The sequence below is a fragment of the Vitis riparia genome, chromosome 2, assembly GCF_004353265.1.
Source record: "Vitis riparia cultivar Riparia Gloire de Montpellier isolate 1030 chromosome 2, EGFV_Vit.rip_1.0, whole genome shotgun sequence".
NCBI lineage: Eukaryota > Viridiplantae > Streptophyta > Magnoliopsida > Vitales > Vitaceae > Vitis > Vitis riparia.
The window spans coordinates 14753205-14774264 of record NC_048432.1 but is presented as its reverse complement, the minus strand read 5'-3'; the positions used below and the strand labels follow the sequence as shown (position 1 = coordinate 14774264).

At 33.5% G+C, this 21060-nt stretch overlaps 2 protein-coding genes across 2 annotated transcripts; one reads left to right on the top strand and one right to left on the bottom strand.

Annotated features, from left to right (window-relative positions):
- Nucleotides 1-8137: 8137 nt before the first annotated feature.
- On the top strand, nucleotides 8138-11197 carry LOC117905030 (vacuolar-processing enzyme). The gene is made up of 9 exons (XM_034817894.1): nucleotides 8138-8410; nucleotides 8515-8679; nucleotides 9251-9407; nucleotides 9481-9566; nucleotides 9653-9852; nucleotides 9942-9990; nucleotides 10092-10301; nucleotides 10406-10609; nucleotides 10688-11197. The coding sequence occupies exons 1-9, from the start codon at nucleotides 8183-8185 to the stop codon at nucleotides 10871-10873; spliced, it is 1485 nt and encodes a 494-aa protein (XP_034673785.1). The 5' UTR covers nucleotides 8138-8182; the 3' UTR covers nucleotides 10874-11197.
- Nucleotides 11198-14550: 3353 nt separating this feature from the next.
- LOC117933938 (auxin-responsive protein SAUR36) lies at nucleotides 14551-15529 on the bottom strand. The gene has a single exon (XM_034855525.1). It carries the CDS (start codon nucleotides 15208-15210, stop codon nucleotides 14719-14721), a length of 492 nt encoding a protein of 163 aa, XP_034711416.1. The 5' UTR covers nucleotides 15211-15529; the 3' UTR covers nucleotides 14551-14718.
- Nucleotides 15530-21060: the final 5531 nt, after the last annotated feature.

Below are 21060 nucleotides of genomic sequence, written 5' to 3'. Positions count from 1 at the left end.
GCTTTTCATTATTTTATTCTTCTTTAACACATGCTATATATACAAGATATACATCAAAAGAAATAATAAAATAAAATAATAGTTCACATGGCCTTAAAGATCATATTGCATAATTTGGTAATCTAATTGTGGATAATTACGAAAATTTATCAAATTAATACTTGCAACACAAATTATGGTTAATAAGTAATTTAAAAGTAAACCTTAATCAATTACAAAAATCTCAAAGTGTCAGAACGCCTCATTGTTGCCTCTTGCTGCTACTAAGAGTGCTTGAGTACTCAAAAAACTGTGAAATGTGCTTCAATGTTGTAGATCACTCGAGCACTAATTTAAGTGCTCAAGCACAACCATCGTAGCTACGCACCCAAGGTTTTTTTTTTTTTTTTTTTTTGTCATTTTTGTGCCAAAAAACTTACCTTTGTCAATCGGAACCTCCATGTGGATCATGATGGAACTGTTGGAATGATTTTTCATTTTCTATGGGTTACAAAATTAAATTTTTTTTTTTTATAAAAAAAACCTGAACTTTTTACATAAAGTCCTATACTTCTCAAAATGGAGTTCACAATCAATTTAGAAAAAAAAAAAAAAAACCAATTTTTTTTACAATCAAGAAAAAAACCTACGTTCTTAAACAGAGGGCTTACAAACCATTCTAAGAGAAAATAACAAGTAGTCACATTTATAACCATCATATTTAAGAATCTTCCACATATGTTCATCCATGGGAACATGAAATGAACAAACAACCCCTGTAAAACCAAGTTAACACACCCTAAAGCAGATTTACCATGCAAAGACCTATCCTAAGGCTTTGATACCAATTATTGGAAATCCCGAATTACTTTGTTCCCAAGCCCTAGATCGTATAAGATACATGCTATCTACCCTAGGTTTCTCTAGATCTAATACAATGGAAAAATATGACATCAAAAACTATGAAAGAACCTAGATATAGAGATATCATTCACATACCTATCATCTGAATGTTCTCAAATTTATTCCAAGTCGATGAAGTCATTGAAAATATTGCAAAACTCATCTATCCAATGTTCTACTCAATCTCTCTTCACATGGGGCTAGGCATGAGAAAAATGTGAGTTTTTCTTTTATTCCTTGAGGGTGACTAAGGTTTCTCTTTGAAGGCTTTCTAGAAGATGACAAACAAAAGTCTAAGCCCTAAACCCCTAAGGAAGTTTATATAGGGCTCCTTGTGGGCTTAAGTGACTTTAGCTCAAATTAGGCTTGGGTTGCCTAATCTAGCCCACATGAGTCTTAATTAATTAATTAATCTTATCAGGCTCAATTAATTGATTAACCAAATCTAAAAAGACAATTTATAAAATCTAGTGCAACCTTACACTTTTACCAAAACGCTTTTATGCACATTTATGAACTTAAAACCTAAAATGCTTAAAACAAATGTGTCACTATGGATTAGGAGTTCGAGTAGGGATCACTAGGACTCTGAAAAATATTGGCTCCTTCATATTTGAATTTTAAAGTTGATTCAACATTGCACTAAAATGAATTAACTGAACTCTAATATTCTATGATATTACAATGAGGTGAAATTCTAGTTTGTGCTTTATTATCTACTATATGTAGACTCCCCATAAACTGATGTTCATAATGTAACAAAATAGTGTTATCAACCTATCAAGATTACTTTTTTTATTCTTTAATTATAGATTCACCTATTATGTGATTAATTGACATAATCTAGCTTTAAAGAGCATATATCAAATTGCATTGAAGAAGTTGCTATGACCATAGTTTTCTTGATTACATATCATTTGGATCAACCAAAGGGATACACTATCTCAATCCCATGAGATATCATAGTGCATCTATTAAGAATATATGTTGTTATCAGTATTTATCAATAGTGACATAATCCGTAAAGATATATGATCATGTTAGAGTCTTACCCATAGGTCAAAGTCTCCTATTGATTTTGACACAGATTCAATATCCTCTAAAGGTTGAGAGTTCATGTAGCAACGTAACTTGGTGGAATCATGATAACTGATAGTCTTATGTCATGATTTACCTGTTGCGAATCTTAGATCTCTTCGTTCCCAAGCCTTGGATCATATAAGTGCATGCAAACTACCCTAAACATCTAGATCCTAGGTAACAAAAGCAAAAAATAACATTTGTAATGTTTTAGGATATAGATTAAAAGCATTAGAAAATTCTACTTGTGATTTGGATGTTACCAAATCAATTCGTGTAGTGAAGAAAATGCTTAATGGATTCGGAAGTCTTGTACACCCAAGTCTTTAACTCAATGACTTTTACAACGATCTTGACATTTCAAAGTGTGGGTTTTGAAAATGATGAATCCTAAGTTCTCTATATTTCTCTAGAGGTGGAAAACGACTTTTACACCAAAAGTTTTTTAAAACCCCTAAGGGGTATTTATAAGGTTCCCCTACTAGATTTAAGTAACTTGATCCTATTAAGGCTTGAATGACTTAATCTAGCCCAAAACGGGTCTTAATTGATTAATTAACTACACAAGACTATCTAATTAATCAATTCGCTCAATTTAAAGAACTTGTTCACTATTCTATGCAATCTTGTTAATTACCAAAATACCTTTATACACAATAGTGAACCTAGAGTCAATCCAACTTTCATAAACTGTCATCATGGTATATGAGCTTAGAGCAAAGATCACTAAGACCCAGAGTCGTACTAACTACCTCATAATTCAATTTTGAAGTTGATTCAACATTCTACTAAAGAGAATCAACTGCACTTCAATAACTTATGTAAATAACAATGAGACGAAGTTTTGTTATGTGACCTATTATTCATAGCATGCAAACTTACCATGAGTTGGTGTTCGTAATATAATAAGGTAGTTTTATCACTTATCAAGATTACTTCTTCAATCATTGAGTTGCAAATCTAACTTATTATGTGATCAATTGACATACTCTAACTTCAAGGAGCTTATGTCAAATTTCCACTAAAAAAAATGTTATGACCAAAATCTTTAGTGGACACATTGTCTCAATCCCATGAGATATCATGAGTGTCTCTATTGAGAATACTTGTTGACACCAACCTCCATCAACAATGACTCAATCCATAGGGATATATGACCACTTTAGGGTTTCACCCATAGGTCAAAAAAAGTCTTTTGTTGACTTTGACATGAGCTTAATATCCTCCCAAGATTAATAGTCTATGCAATATAGTAGTTTGGTAAATCATGACAATTAATAGTCTTACATCATTATTCACCGTGAGTCTTGTCCAATGTGTATCACATACACTAGTACACTTACCATAGAAAAACCATCTCGACGTAAGATAAGTTATCCCTCCAATTAGGAGATAGTGTACTATAATTTTATATAAATTGCTTAAATTCATGAACCGACTGTAGACTACTCATTATTCTGCAAAGAATTTATGACTTTGATTTTTTGTACAACTCTTAATGTACTCAAGTCATGTACAATGCGAGTGATATGAGACGTGTTTGTTCAAATAACCAATTAATGCAAATAGGATGATAAAGAGAAACCAAGAAACACAAATAAATAAATTTATAAATGAATCTCTATATGTTACATCATGTTATGCTTTCTATGGCTCAATCTTAACATTATCGTAGGTTCTGTTTAATGTGTAACCATACATATTAGTGTACTTACCATGAGAAACCCATCCAGATGGTTAAAACAAGTCATTCCTAAAATTAGGAGGTGATGCATTACAATTTCTACTAGATTGCCCAAATCCACGAATCGACTATGAATAACTTATCATCTTGTAAGAAACTCATAACTTGTATTCTTTATGCAACTTTTAATGCACAAAAGTTATGTACAATGCAAGTGATATGAACATGTATGTGACTGCAAATCTTTATTGTAAATAAAATATTAAAGCCTAAATATGTGATAACTCTAGAGAAAAAAAAATAGAGATAAAGTCATTAAGACTTTGTAGTATTCTAGGTTGTCGTCATATGTGATCAACTCTAATGTGCTCGATTGTTTTTGGATTAAAAGGATTAATTATTTACTATAGGTAAAAAAAAAAAAAAAACCTAATTTAAATAGATCAAAATAAAATATGGATAAAGATTTCCTAAAATAAACTTATTTAAATTATACAATAAGTATCGATTTAATTTAATTAATCAAAATTGAGTATTTACAATCCAACTTCAGGTATAAACCTTTAGGTGAAACAAGGCCATATAATTTAATAATCTTAGGGTAATCACAATGCATGGTCCAACGAGACCAACTTAAGTTTCACACCTTAAAGTTGACTTGTATCATAACTTTTAATATTTTATTCCATTTAATTGCTTAATAGGTTAATAAATATAAAATCTAAGTTTAGGTCTAATATTTTTAGGTTTTTACCACTCTGTGTATATTTGTCTTAGTATAGATAACAATGACAAAATCTCTGATAACTAAGGATCAAAATTACCGAAAATTCCTATTATAAAGGAATATGTGATTATACTATTTCTCAAGTCAAACTAACTTTAGAGGGTATTTTGATCTCAACACTAGCGTATTTAACCTTTTATTCAATTCCATTATTAATATGATTTCACTTATTGTTTTCTTTTGGATTTAACCTTAAGTTTTCATGTTTCACCCCAAAATGGCTTTTTAGCCTTTTCTAAGCATATTCTCACATACATAAAAGAATAAGAAAGAATCATTATTGATTTTAAAGAAATTTAAAGTAATAATATATTCAATAATAAAAAGAGAAAGAAAACAAATCAAGAAAAATCTTCAGGGTTTTCTTCTCCTTTCCTCATAATCATCAAATCATCTCTAATTCTCCTAAAAAAAAAAATCAAGAACTCCTTAGAAAACCTAAAACTTGAGTTTTTATAGTTTCTACAAAAGAAAACCTAACACATAGCATGTTCATATTGACCACTTATTTTACAAATAATTACCTAAAAATGACTAAAAAGAAAATAAAATCATGATTTCCAGTCATGTGAGGTCCACTTAGGGTGGATAGAGTGCCTAAGATGCAATTCTTGAAGTAAAGGAGGATCATCAATATCAAAGTGGTAGTATGTGATTTTGAAATTGGGTCATTTCGAAATGAATTTCAAATTCATAAAAATGACTAAAAAAATAATAATAAAATCATGATTTCCAATCGTGTGAGGTTCACTTAAGGCGGATAAAGTGCTTAAAATGCAATTCTCGAGGTGGAAGAGGAGAAACATCAAAGTAGCAGTGTGTGATTTTTGAAATTAGGTCATTTCAAAATGGATTTCAAATTCATTAGTTGATTTTCAAAATCAAAATAGTCCTTCATTTTTGTGCAATTGTTTTCAAATGGTCATAACTTCTTCATTTCAACTTCAATTTATGCACTATTTGGAGCATTAGACTCCTACTCTTAAGCTTCAAAACCATATGTGACTTGCTCCAAAAAGATCATAAGAAGTATTTCAAAAATCAGGTCAAAGTCAAGGTTGTTGCTAGGTTTGAGTTCCAAATTTCATTTTAAGTTTGATTGTAGTTGCTTCCAAACCTCTTTCCTCATGGTTGCTTGTGATCTATCTTACTTTATAATATTCATTACTAGTATTTCATACTCATGACTCACTTGTTTCAACCTTTCTTAGACTCTTTATGGTTCATAAGTCCCAAGTCTCTTAATTATGCATGTTTAACATTTCCACTTCCTTGGTTGATAATAACTTTTACACTTATCATTTTCTTCATCTCTTAAACTTGGAATTAGACTCAAAATAGAAGTTAGATCCATAAATAAGGCCTTAGCATCAATTTGAGTTAAGTTTGATGATTTGAGCTTTTTATATTGTATAAATCATAGCATATATGTGTCATCGGAGTGCATATTTCGACTCAAATTAGTATGCTCAATTAAATAATACTTATAGGATACTACAGGGAAATATGAAAGTAAATAAATAAATAAATAAATAAATTTATTAATGTATCTCAATTATGTCATATATTTTAGGGTTCTATCCCAACAAGTGCAACAATATCATTAAGATCAATGAAACAAACAATGATAGTCATTTCTTTAAATCATTTAGAGATACTCTCAATTTATGAAGTAAGTTATGAATGTGTATGATTAATGTTAATGATTCAGTATATTCAGAAATCATGTGGACTATCCTCTATTAAAGATAATGCTATCAAGTGACACAAAGATAATGCTACTTGTTTTACACAAACTAAAGGAAGATTTAAAAAATTTGATAAAACGAAGTAGATTTCTACCAAATTCTTCTATAACTCCAAGAGAATAGTGAAATCGATGTTTAAGATATCTGGTTTCATGATAATATAGCAGATTTATTCACAAAAGCTTTACTATTGACTACATTGAAATGGTTAAGATACAACATTGAAATGTGAAAATTGAGAGATTTGTCGGTTAAAGCGTTGAAGAAAGCATAATCATGTCTATATAAGGGGATAATATTGATATAGATATACTGCATTTTTTTTTTCCTTTGTTTAGGTTTTGTTCCATTGAATTTTACTAACAAGGTTTGTGATAAGACAATTCTAATAGTCAAATCATTTAAATAATATTATACTCTTTTTTATTCACTAGTTTTTCTTATCAGTTTTTTCCCAATAAGGTTTTAATAAGACATTCTTATGATCATCTAATGATGAGTGTTATAAGTAATGGAGTTTGTTAAGCTATGAGAACTTGTGAATGATTCTGATATAAATGATTAACTCAAATGCCGTTGTAAATCTTTTCATGACTTTTCATAAAATCGAGACCTATTAATTAAATTAGTATCCTCTTCTAAGCATTGCAATTTATTTCTCGATTAATTTCTTTTTCTTTTATTTTACAAAAAAAATTAATTTTTGAACCTTTCCACAAATAATAATTTTCTAAAATTCTTACTTCATCCTAAATTTTAAAATGATTATTAATTTATTTTTTTGGAAATTAATCATTTTTCCAAATATTTATACCATTCCAAATTTAAATAATTAAAATTGAATTTTTTTTTTCCAAAAGTTAATAATTTCTTAAACCTTTTATATAATTGAAAATCAAAATTATTATTATTTTAAAAGTAATTCCTAAATTTTTTTTATCATATTTCAATAACCATGTAAAAATCTCTGGTCACGATATTACTTAAAAAAGTATCATGAAGAACTATCAAGATTTTTATCATGGTTTAGATTATAACTGTTGTCATGGGATTTTCTTCTGGTCACACTTTTTATGATGGCCATGGCTAATATTCTAAAGGATTTTTGTTCATTATTTAAAATTAAAAAAAAAAAAAAAGTTATAAGATTTTCTTCTAGTCATGGTTTCTATGATAACCATGACCAGAAGTCCATATAGTCATGATTTTACCACAAAAAGTGACCGAAAGCTATCATATTTAATAAATTAATTGCATTTGGGCGCTCGATATATGTGAAATGTTGGAAGCCTTCATGGGTAGAGGAACCAAATTAAGCTTGCGTCTTGGTATTGATAGACAAGACAATAAGTTATAAAGGGATTTGCAGGTTCTAGATTTCAATTCAAGTGTTGTAGGCTGCAATGTCGGGAACGAAGAAATCGAGAAAACCCATTTGCCAGCTCTTGTGGTGCGAGTGTGTTCTGTATTGGGATTCAAACAATCTGATCTCCTATTTCCCATCTTCAAAAATCTCATCCTTTGTAATTGAATTTGACCTTTGTATTAAGTCTTCCTCCAGGGAAAATGGCTTCAATAATTTTGCTTCTGAAAAAGGCCAAAGATTTCACAGAGACCTCCAAAATTGAACTGGTCATCAACGCATATTTTGCAGTCAGTTATTCTCGATAGTCCAAACTTCAACACAAAAAGTCATCAGCTTGGGCCTCATGGTCATGGCCGGAAACAAATCTGTACAATATTTCTTGCCGTTGCGGCACAGAAAATTTAATTTTTCAAGGTATAAAGGCGGCCTAAATAATGAACAAAATGACATAAAGCCAACGCCCGCTCGCGTCTGGTAGTGACACGAACCACCTGAGGACCCACAAATCTGAACCTCTATGCATGCGTGTCACACACCTGTTTTGCATGTCACCTTACACCGCTTCATCACTTCAACCGTCCCACTTTAAATCTCACGCTCTGCACGCCACCCCTTCCAAACACTTCAGTCTCTCTATGGCTCTGCATCGATCTGTTTGCCTCCTGAACTCAGCGCTGCTGCTGCTGTTGCTGTTACTTGCTGAAGGTACTGGGGGCGCTCGAGCTTTGAGGCTGAACCGGTGGGATCAGAAGATATGGATGCCAACTGATAAGGTTGAAGCGGAAGAGGATGGTGAAGAAAGGGGCACGAGGTGGGCGGTTCTCGTGGCAGGCTCATATGGATACGGAAATTACAGGCACCAGGTGGGCTTTTTCTTCTAGGGGTTTTTTCTCTCAATTCATGAACTGATTGCAAATTTGGAAATAATATTGGGAAAACTGAACAATTGGGTTTTGGGTGTTTGCAGGCTGATGTGTGCCATGCTTATCAGTTGCTGAAAAGAGGAGGGCTGAAGGATGAGAACATAGTGGTGTTTATGTACGATGATATCGCCACTCATGATTTCAATCCCAGGCCCGGCGTAATAATCAATCATCCGCAAGGTGATGATGTGTATGCTGGTGTACCTAAGGTTTGTTCAATCATTTAATCTCTTCTTCTTGCTATCATATTATTACACACGTGGCACGGATTTAGGTGCTAAAAATATTATCCACGAATGGAGTTTATACACCTCATCTACTTTGAAATTACCGAAGCGACTCCTAGTAGATTACCTTCATCTAATATAGAATTATAGAAAAAGTGGTGATGTGCTGGCACGCATTAATTAAGAAGAAAAATACACTTACAGCAATTGAAGATAAAATGAACTTTATTCAGTGGGGCCGTAGTTACCTTTGCCTAGATGGTCTCTAGCGATTGTTCTTTTATGGTTGATGTTTTGGGGGGTTTAATGTTTTGAAACATCTTAATACAGTAAGATAGTGATTGTAGCTGGTTTTTTTTTATCGTTATCAAGTTAGGCTTCAGAATGGTCGCCATGCCAGTGCCTCGGGAGAAAAATTAGTTGCCAATGTCCCATCAGGTTGTGATTGGTGGAAGCCCATAAATAGCATAGTCTAAAAGGGCCATGATGTGCCTACCACTTAATTTTATGGTTCATATTTCTCAATTTCTAATGTTAATGGGTGATGGGCTAGGATTACACTGGCGAGGATGTTACCGCACAGAATTTATTTGCAGTACTCCTTGGTGACAAGAGCTTATTGAAAGGTGGAAGTGGAAAGGTTGTAGAGAGCAAACCCAACGACAGAATCTTTCTATACTACTCGGATCATGGAGGTCAAGGAGTGCTGGGTGAGTTAAAATATTTTCAAAAATCATAAGTTGAAAAAGTAAATAGAACTGATATCAAATCCGTTGAATGTAGGGATGCCAAATATGCCTTTTCTCTATGCAAAGGATTTTATCGACGTTTTAAAGATGAAGCATGCATCTGGAAGCTACAAAGAAATGGTAAAGAGATGCTTAGCGTGTCGAAATTTTTTAAACTGAAGCAATCCGTATGGTGGCATGTAAGAGCTTAATTATGTTTTACGCAGGTTCTATATGTAGAAGCATGTGAAAGTGGGAGTATTTTTGAAGGTCTGATGCCTGATGATTTAAACATTTATGTCACAACTGCATCCGGCCCGGATGAGGAGAGCTGGGGCACCTATTGTCCTGGTATGGAACCCGCACCACCTCCGGAGTACATAACTTGCTTGGGAGATTTGTTCAGTGTTGCCTGGTTGGAAGACAGGTATGTCGCTCTTGAAGATAGAAATAGTAGAGATTTGAATGACTAAATTTGTCGAGTTAGAAGAGGGCTGAGTTTTGGATTTTCTGCAGTGAGACACACAACCTAAAGAAACAAACAATAGAGGACCAATATCAGAGGGTACGTAATTAGATTCTACAAAACCCTGAATTCTTCTTCATTTGTGAATTAATCTAGTAGGAGCATTTTTGTTATGAAGAGTGTTAAGTTTATTTTTATAGGTTAAGGTTCGGACTTCCAATCACAACACCTATAGCGTTGGATCACATGTTATGGTATATGGCAATGAAAGCATCAAGACAGAGCTGCTTTATCTGTACCAAGGTTTTGATCCGGCCACTGACAAACTCCCTCAAAACAAATTCGACCTTGATATCCGCATGGATGTAATTAACCAGAGAGACGCCGATCTTCTCTTCTTGTGGCAAAGGGTGAGTTCCAACCTTAACTATCAAATATCTTTGAATGAAGAATGTGCCATATATAGAAGTTTTTCTCGGATTTGAATCTTGCATTTTATTTTCCTGTGCTGCAGTACAAAAGATCAAAAGCTGATTCGGAAAAGAAAGAAATTCTCAAGCAGCTTACGCAGACAATGCAGCATAGAGTTCACTTAGACCAGAGTATTGAACTGATTGGGATGCTTCTACTTGGACCAGAAAACGGTCCTCCTCTTCTCAATGCCGTAAGACCACGCGGTTTGCCGGTTGTTGATGACTGGGAATGCTTGAAATCGATGGTACGCAATTCACATTGTCGATTGTTTCCCCCTTTGCTTTCTAGATTATTTTCTAATTTTTCAAAATTGGGCCTGCAGGTGGTGGTGTTTGAGACTCACTGCGGATCACTGACTCAATATGGCATGAAACATATGAGGGCTTTCGCCAATATATGCAATAATGGAATCTCGCTAACTGCCATGGAGGAAGCTTGTAGAAGTGCCTGCAGCAGCCATACCATTCTGGACCAATGGAGCCCTACAATCAGAGGTTATAGTGCTTGATATTGTAGCAAAAATGACCTACTTTAAGATGTGGTGTTCATGTACTCAACAGCAGTTTAATGTTATCAACTTATAAAGCTCAATTTGGACCGATCCTCAGGCCCAAGTCCCAACTCCCCTTTAACCTGGACTGCCCAGATAGATCTCTCTACGTTTCTAAACTTATTACTTGTGAGTTGTGAATAGGTCATTTTCAGAGACGTAGAAATGACATCTTAGCACCTATTGGGTACGTAACGAGATGGGCACGTGGACAATTCCTGGTCACTATTAGTGGTACATGTTTATGAGGATTTGATAGACGATCTTTTCTTGTTTTTGGTACTACCTATATTTTGGTTCTTGTGTTCCAGTGTCCCACGGGGGTGGATTTTTTGAGAACTCCCACAAAAAAAGAGTAGCCTATTGTTTTCTAAAGTGGGGTGTTTCAGTCTTCCAGATTAAGACTTGGCATGTGTGATGGTTCCAAAATTTGGCCACTGCCTTTGTCCACTCTGCCTAATTCAGATTCCGATTGGCTTCCCCATCAAACTATTGATACCCAAGCCCCACTTGAAGAGTTGAGTCAGGAATCTACATATATCAAGGAAATTTTTTAGAGATGTTTTTCGGTTATGTTTGGTTTTCAGAAAATTTAAAGGAAAATGCAAGGGAAAGAAAATACAAAGGAAAGAAAAAGTGAAAGAAAATAAAAAATGGATTAAAAGTTTATAAGTTATTTTTATTTTTTACTTCAAACTCATTTTATTTATTTTAACTCATTAATATAAAGATTAAATAATTTTAAAATATATAAGTTTTTAATTAGTTTTAATTATATTTGATTTTCTTTTATATTTTTCATAGGACAACCAAACATAAAAAAAATATTTTTCTTTGCATTTTTTTTCTTTTCTTAGTATTTTCCGGGAACCAAATATAACCTAAATATTTTGGTAAATGATGTGAAATTTGGTTTCTGTTAGCCAAGACTTGGAAATTTTAGAATAATAAAAATAAATTGAAAGCACTAGGCTGATGTCAGGTTGTCCCAGTCCCAAAATTGGTTTCAAATGTAAGTTTTTATAAGTAATTATTAAGCTAAAAAATTATGGCAAGTATCTTTAAGTTATGGTAAAATTTAATTTAAGTTAAATTATATTTAAATAATTAATTTAAAAGTTATTATTTAATTTTTATTTTAAATATTAAGATTATTTTTATTTTTAATTAACAAAATGATATATTTGTCTCATAAATTATAATTGGATGAAGATAAAAAATAAAATAAAAATATGGATTTAAAAATAAATAAATTATTTTTAATTTTAAATTATACTATTAAGTTATTTTATTAATTATATTTAATTTATTTAATGATAATTAAATTATTGATTGACTTTAAATTAGAGTACCAAAATACTGAATAAACCTTTCGAGTTTTATGATAGAAAGAAAAATTACTCCATGCCTCCCACTGTTTTAAATTGCCTTTGTTTGAAGAAGAACGAAGTATTTCATTTCTATTCAGAGGAATTTTGGGTCCTGAATTTCTATAGTTCTTCGAAAGACTTTGTTCAATGAAAAGTGCTTTCCGAAGTATAAATAGGCGCATCAAATAAAAATACTTATTTACAAAAAGTGCGTTTACCAGCTTTTTGGCTTTGCGTTTTCTTTTAATTTAAAGGTGGGTAGGGGAATCGTGGTAGGAGCCAAAGAAACAGTTTTCGCATATGTAAAATGTTCAAATACTTCTTTAGTGTGCAAAATGCAGAGGAAAAAAAATATATTTTATTTCTAAAATAATTTAATTATTAGCACTTGATTCCACCGATTTGAAAAACAATTCATAAGAAAAATGAAAATCACTAGGGTGGAGAAGTTTCAAAGCTCAATCAGAGTGTATGTACTGTGGACTGATGTATGTATCTTACTTATCTTCTTTTTGAATGTGGAGTATTCAATTCAATAACGTGCAGAACTGGGAGCTTCCAAAGCTGGATGGCCCATACCCACCCACTTGCCTCCGCCAACATCCTAGTTCGTACGGATGGTAACGCGTTGGCAATTATAAGGAAGGAAACCATTTAGATTTATTTCTCTATTTAAGGGCCATGCATCAATTATTTGATATACTCCACACCTACGTTGTTATTTTTGAGAAGTTAACTTCTTTGATTTCGTCTAGTTTTTTTTCTATATATAATATGTAATTGATTGAAATGATGAAAAAAACGCTTAAATTCAAAGACATGTTACATCAATCTTGAAAATATTGTCTTCAAATCCACTTACACAACAGAGTATAAAGTTAAAGATAATAAACAAATACATATGCATATCTTCACGCTTGATTGAATTGTTTGACGATTCTTAAAGAGATTATGTATTTAAATTAACGTCTTAAAAATTTGTAGAAAATATTGATTAATACGAATTTATAATCTTGTAATTTAAATTTGAGTTCAAACCGACTCTTAGGCATTAAAATATAGAGTTTGAAATTTTTACATTTACAATTTTAAAATTTTTTTTATAATGCTGACACCAACTTGTTGGGTAAAGCAAATATCCAAATGTGGGAGAGTAGGTTATGGTTGAGCGGCTAGAGCCAATGTTAGGATGAAGTTTGGGGTGGGGCTCAATGCTGACTTGGATAGTTCGTATGGTGGGCCTGCCCCTAAAGCTTTAGGAATGTGACGCCATCAAAATGGACTTCAATGGTTGATGTGGATAAGTCCATAGACAAATGGAGGGGAGTCCCAGCCCTCGGTTTTTTTCTATCCTTAATATTTTATTATTATTAAACGGCCACGTTCAATGATTTAAATGATCCTATCTCATAAATTGATTTTTTTGTAAGTATCTGACTCATTTCATCATATTCCCATTATGCTTTTTTTATCTTTCTTTCAAATGGTGGGATATTTGAAAATTAATTGTTTTTAATTATAACTCCACAAAAAGAATTGATCGTGAAATATTTTTCTTGTAATTTTAAATGTTTTATGATAATTTTATTCATGTGCTCGGCATAAAAATATTATTTTTCGATAATTTTTTTCTTAAATGTTTTTTAGTGTTTATATTTATTAGGAGTGCATATGTCATTCTACTATTGAAGCAAATAATAATTTTTTATAACAAAAATAATCTCTTTTTAATTATATATAACCGTGCTTTTGAGAACATGACAATTGGTTCTTATTTCCTGAAGAATGATATTTAGTTTAGTTTATGTTCTTATGAACATATCTTGGTTTGTGTTCACATGGTGATTAGATAGTACTTTATATGACCATAATAAGACTTTTTTTATTAGTAGCTACTTCACTTGGTATGCATTCATCTAGTAGTAAAAACGAGTGAGGTTGCTCAAAAATGTTAAATCCTTCTCATTGTCCATATTCAAAAGGTGCATGAAAATTTGCTGTGAAAATATCCCATTTGTAATTTTTTGTTTGGCAATGTAATGTAGCTATTAATTAATTTAGTTTAGCTTGAAAAAAATACTTTGAAAAATGGTCTCAAAATATAATTAAAATTAAGTAAAAGTTTATATATTATTTATTTATTTAATTTTTATATAAAAGATTTTAAATAAGTGAGAAGGTATGAAATAGAATATAAAAATAATTTATTAATTTTAAATTTTTTATTCTTGAGAGTTGAGAAACATGAACCATAGATCAGTTGAAGAGGGGAAGAGAAAAAAAATCTTCATCTGATTTGTACAACTAATTTCCCAAATATTCACAAATTTTGAGGAAGAAAACAAAAGCATAACCGGGAAAAGGAAAGCCACTCGTAATTATTATTATTCCTGGTAAAGAGACACCCTGTCGTCGTTTTCTTTATCTTCTCCTTCAATGCCGTTGCTTTGATCTATACCGCCGGAAATGCTCACCGGCGTCGATCCTTGTTTTCACCTTCTCGAACTCTGTTATAGGGCAGGGAATTGTGATTCCGCCCGGATGGTTGAACCCGTAAACCTTCTCGGCGTTTCTCAACAACTCCCCAAACAGTGGGTGATTGAAGTATAACACTGGTACTAGAACACGGTGAGTGTCGTCGCCGGAGTCACCGACGTAGACAGCCAAGTGGCCCTTGGGTACTTCCATCGGTTTAGTCTCGCACGGCTCATGACCCACCCGAACGTAACCCGACTTGGGAAAACAGAGCCCCTTAGCTTTCATCCGAAGACGACGACCCCAGTTGCAGATTTTGGTCATGGCCCTACTCCTACAACTCCGATGCTCCAAACTTTTGATAACTCTCGGACTTTGACTTCGCCTGAAAACACATCTGAACACCGTGACCAGCTTTCTTCCTAGCCTGAACCCTCTCGTTTTCCTCATCTTTGGTCCAAGCTTCTCTCTACCGTTCAGCGGAGGTTACTGCACTTCTGGCTTGTTTTTTTTATTGGTGGCAGTGGAGCTGGATGATGGGTGTAGTGGCTACGGTGATGTGATTCGATGGTAACAGAAGAATCAGGTTCTTAGTTATATAGGGAGTGATTCCAGTGGCTTTAGCGGAGCTTTTGCGAGTCAATACATGTGAAAAAGAACGAAAGAAGAAAGAAAGAGGGAGAGACCGTCGGCAACACGGTTCATACCACCATATGTACCTTGGAGGTGGGGATATAGAAATTTAAGGAGAAGGACAAGAAAGAAAGACTAAAAATGGCAAGGTGAAAGGTCATATTATTGGGCGCTTGGTGGCTCTCATAAGTCAGGTTTTAGGTTTTTATCAACTCCCCGGTTTGGTCATTGTTATTTATTTTAGGTTTTCAACGCATAAAACAAATATTTATGAAAAAAAAAAATGTCAGGTATCGAAAATATTAAATTTTATCTGGTGACGTTCATTAAAAAATTGTAAAGAATCTTAAAGCAGAAATCATTTTTTAGACGTTTCAAACATAAGTTATCGATATACGAGCTTGAATTTTAATCATTAAACTCTGTACTTACGATTAAGTAAGATTATAATGATATATCATCACCATATTCTGAATTTGAAATACTCCCGTCCCGTGTCTTAGATTTTTAATGCCGTCCCTTTCTCCGACGTCGACTGCTTTGTCTCACAGGCTGTAAATTGGGGGCCACGGGTAGAGTTGGTCATTGGGCGGTTACGTTATTGTTGTACTCATGCTGCTACGGATTTGGACCATAGGCATAGCGCCTACGATCTTGACGGTTCCATTCTCTGACTCTTCCGTCAATCCACCACACACTCGACACTTGGCCTTTTGAAATTCACGTGCATTTGGGGAGGAATACCGTAAGTCGTAGTGGTAACTTCTAAGAAAGAGAATTTGGCATGTGGGTTTGCTCTTTATGGGTCTGTTTTGATGGTTTTCCAACGTGTCTTTAGCAGTAACTACTGACAGAGATATCCATCAGCATTGGATTCCCACCTCTTTTCGTAAAAGGAAAAGTGGCATGAGAGAGAGTGAAAAGCAGGGGACAATCTCTTGAATTCATTTAAAATAGAGATTTATTGGTATAAATTTATAATAACTAGAATAGAAGCAATTAGAAGAACCTTAAAAGAGTGAATTGTTAACATTGAATTGGGATAGACTTTGTGCCTCACCTAAAGTTTTTTGTTTTTTTTCCCGAGAAAAGTTTGGAATTGTCACAAGTCATGAAATTCATTCATAAAGATTGAATGCTTTCTTTGATTAAGCACTAATTTTTCAAACAATTACAACCACAAACAATACTTTGGGGTCTCCCATGTTCAATAATATAATCTTTTTATAGAGTTTGTGAAGTTTAAAGCACTGGATTAATGCAAACGTGTCGAAGACTGAAAGTTTCAATCAAAAATGATTTGGTAGTTGATGATGCCTAGATGATAACTTAAAGCTCCTAATTCGAATCAATCAAAGGAATACGCAGATTAGAAGATAAAGATGGATCAACTTTATTAGCAAAAGTGATGGGAGAATTCAATGTTGAATAAAGTTTTGAATAGCTTTGAATAGTAAAATCGTACAAGAGTGGTACAAATTAGAAACAGACCTTACTGGTCCTAAGTCCTAATCACATGAAGGTGCGTTACTTGTTGGTTGACTCCACCTCAAGTTTAGAGGTGGATTTGTCATTTTTATTAAAGCTTTTTCTTTAATGAGAATGATATTTTACTTCAGCGTGCTTTCTTTTTTGACACAGATCAGTAGCTTTTCATAACCTCAATTTTTATTTCAACAAGGGTGTTCCATGAAAAACTAGTAAATGTACAAAGGACAATGACAGAAGGGCCAAATGTACACGACTCTTAGTGCCCAATCAAATCCAAGGCAGCTAAGTGCACGGCACATAGTGGTCATTAAATAGCACATCTACGCAGTCCTTTCGAACATGAAATCTCCTTGCCCAATAGCCTTCAAACATCATCCACTGCTGATAAACGCCTACCAAATCCAATCTCTGGGTATTATTTAAGCATCAGCTTATCATTTACTCCGGTATATTAGTAACGTGATAATTGTAATGATTTATTTCAAATGTCAAAGAGCCTTTATGATGAGATGTTATATCTTATAAGATTGGGAAGTCAAACAAATAAACCTTCATTGAAAAAAATAAACTTTCTTATGAATTATGAAATTGACACCTTAATATTATTTTGTAACTACTTGTTATAAAATAATAAAAATAGATAATAAAATATGAAAATATAGATTTACATGAAAAATCGAAACAGAAAAAATCAGGAGTACAAATGTAATCAACAATCAACATAACTTTAAAAAATATACATCATCATAATTTCAATTTCACCAAATATGTCGCATCATAAGCTTTTTGGGTTGGATCAAATAGAATTTGGGTTACCAAGATCTAACACTACTCGTTCTTAATCATATAATTATCATCCATTTAATCCTTTTTAAAAACATTTCTTCATAATTAAGAGGAAAGTGCACACACATTGGTGTATATATATATAATAAATAGGAAACACCAGAGTCACTTAAATTTAAATGGCTATAAATGTTTATTTTCCTCGTCGATGCATGATCATATAAGCTCATATCTGTTTTCATCTTTGAATGAACGGTGGCCTTAAAATCGAGATTTCACTGGTACAAGTCTTGCCCCTGAGTGAATGTTCTGTGAAGAGTATGTGTGATTGAGAGAGCCTTACCAGCGACCTGTTTCTTTCAGGGTTTACAGCAAAGCAAACTGGAGAAAAATCCAAGAAGGAAATTAGGTAACTGGCATTGGCTAAAGAAACCAAACTGGAGAAAACCAGAAGCCATCACATGTCCATACATGCCAAAGAGATTCCAGGTTTGAAGAGAAGACGACCTTGACGGGGACACTTGCAATTGGACCATTACCTAACTTTCTATTGCAGAAAGTTCTCGAATCTCTCAATTCTGAGATATAAACATTGGGAAACTCCTAAATAGGCTGTTGCTTTTGCTCTCCAACATATCTTAGAGAAATGTTCCAGAGCCTTCCGCTACCTAACATTGTTTACGGTCAATCACCAATGAAAATACGAGCTGGTTGAAATAACATTTGTCCAATGTTTTTGAGGTATATATCACATGCCCAACTGGAAGTGGCAGTGAGGCTATGCCTTGGTGGGCCTGAAATTTCGATTGGCCCACGAGTGAAATAACAAAGAGTCCTATAGCTGGGGCGGTTTGCCAGCAACACGCATGGGCTGGACACGTTGGGCCTTGATGCCAAGTGGCCCATTTATGGCTGTAACATACCACCCTTGCAATAATTTGGACAGGGTGATGACGCTAAATGAATAAACTATGATACAGACCTAGAAATTGTGAATAATTCCATACATGGGTTAAAGAAAAGAAACCAAAATGCCTTCCCTTTCTATGTCTCCTTGTCAAAGAACCGATCTTTCACCGTGCTTGCAGAATAGAGAGAATAATAGCAAACTTTTATCGGGTATGTGGCGTGGCCAATATTATTTTTAGTACATGCATTCATCATAAGTATTGTTTGGTGGGTTTACATCATTTATGCATCTGTAGTGGCAAATATTATTAGCTGTAACATTATTACAAGAACCACTCAGAATTATTCTTCCAACATCCCCACCAAACATGGTGTTATTGATCTTCTTGCGCCGGTCATGAGGATGAATTTCTACTGCAGATCGATAATGAGAGTAATTAATTTAGCAATGAAGGAACCTATGTTTATATGTATGTCTCTATGTATTTATGTTTCATAAAAATGAATAGGAGCTTTAATTATCAGGTTGACAAGATCTTCCCTAGAAATAGAACAAGAATAAAATACGAAAATTGGTTAATTCACTGTGAAAATTATCAGCAAAAACTACGTTGTTTGCAGTAGGAATAGTCCCACGTAGGAGAGCCCCTTTGGCTCTAAATGTGAACACAACATTGGGCACTTCGCCGTGCATAAGGATTCAACATTCATGACATTATCTTATGGAAGCCCCACACTCAATCCCTCATTGCATTGCTTCTTCATCAAAAGTACTTCACCTCTCTCTCTCTCTCTCTCTCTCTCTCTCTAACCAAGCACCCCCTCAAGGGCTTTGAGAAAAAGCAACAGACATGGCAACCTCACTCTCTCTCTCTCTCTCTCTCTTTGAGAGTTCACATTGGCAAATGGGCAAAGAACAAATGCAAGGGCTTTGGGAAAAAGCAAGAGACATGGCAACCTGGCTCTTTGGTTTGGAGTACGTTGGACCACCTCATGAACCTATATCTTATTCTTCTAGATACAAAGTGGTGGACCTTCGGGAGGCTTCTTCAAGTCTCTACCTTCCTTCCTACGTATGACTACTGTTGTCCTTCAGGTGCTTGAATTATTAATTCTTGTATAGGATTCCCATATTTTCCTCCACTTGCGCCCATTCATCAACACCCTCCATCACTGCTCCAACCACAAAATATATGGCCATGAGCCCTTCTCATCCTATTTCCATCCAGGCTTTTCAACTGCATCTACCATATTTTCAGTGTATTCTCATTACATTTATCACATCATTTTGTGCCAAATGTTAAATTTTCATTTTTTTTAATTATTTTTGTTGTATGCTTTTTGCCTCAGATCTTGTCATATTATTGTGTAATTTCCCGAGATAAAATTGAATATGATGGTAATGATTTCAAATTCCACTCTCAACACTTTATTTGTTCTAATTTCTCAATCTTATTATTATTGCCATAATTGGCATTATTATTCTGAAGGGGACATATAAACCAAAATGCAATCATAGTCTCTGTTGCTATTCTCATTATTGTTTTTCATTTTTCATTTTTTATTTTTTTATTTTTATCCATTCCCAAACTTCGCAATCAACACTCCTAAAAAGTGCCACACCCACAAAAACACATTAAAATTGTAATTATTAGTCATCAGGGCATCAGCAACAAACACAAAATCATGACACTGTTTGCATGTGTTTTTGTGCCTGAGAGGACGGTCAGAACAACCATGTTTGACCCATAAAAGAGTCAAGCAGTCAGCTGCCCATTAATACTCTTGTTTCATTTAAATCCATCTGTTGAATCCTGTTTTGACATCTGATGATGAAAAGATGGTTGGGATGAGCTTTTGTATCTCATTTCTAGATAGAACACCTCACCCCACTCACCAAAATTAATAAATAAATATATAAAAATGGAGCAATAGTAGTCTTTCTTTTGAATATTGTTTCTTGTTGATGGGAAATAATTTGTGCCCATTGCAGTGGACTCTAAGCCCAGGTTAATGTATCATCAGGTTCATCACACAACCTACTTCTGTAGGATGATGATTCTTTCAGTTGGTTGTGTGGCTACCAGTTAACTTCAATTTTAATAAGAAGAATTACTCCTTCCAGTAATAAGTTAATTATTGCTAGCTATTAATTAATATAATTAATCATGGTTATAATGAAATGCAATTTTGAAAGCAATAGCCGCATTAATAAGTACTGTTGGTGATCAAATATTATAGTAAGGAATTTCTGTAAATTTATTCCATATAAATAACATATCTTATTATTGTTATTATTATATGTTTACTCGCCATTTGCATTGAAAATTCAAATTAATATGAAATTAATTAGAAAGAAAAAGATTCCGTTTGGATTAAATAAAAAAAAGAAAGCAGAAGAGGACAAGAAAGAAGTCCCTGGACGACTAAAGTGGAACAAAAGGAGGTGAGGTGTGAAGGATTATGTGGAAAAAAAATCAC

Excerpts from the sequence above, each read along its gene's own strand:
- LOC117905030 (XM_034817894.1), top strand. The coding sequence starts at position 8,183 with ATGGCTCTGCATCGATCTGTTTGCCTCCTGAACTCAGCGCTGCTGCTG. Across the intron at positions 9,567-9,652 it reads CTGGAAGCTACAAAGAAATG|GTTCTATATGTAGAAGCATG; the intron begins GTAAAGAGATGC and ends TGTTTTACGCAG. Across the intron at positions 10,302-10,405 it reads TTCTCTTCTTGTGGCAAAGG|TACAAAAGATCAAAAGCTGA; the intron begins GTGAGTTCCAAC and ends CCTGTGCTGCAG.
- LOC117933938 (XM_034855525.1), bottom strand. The coding sequence starts at position 15,210 with ATGAGGAAAACGAGAGGGTTCAGGCTAGGAAGAAAGCTGGTCACGGTG.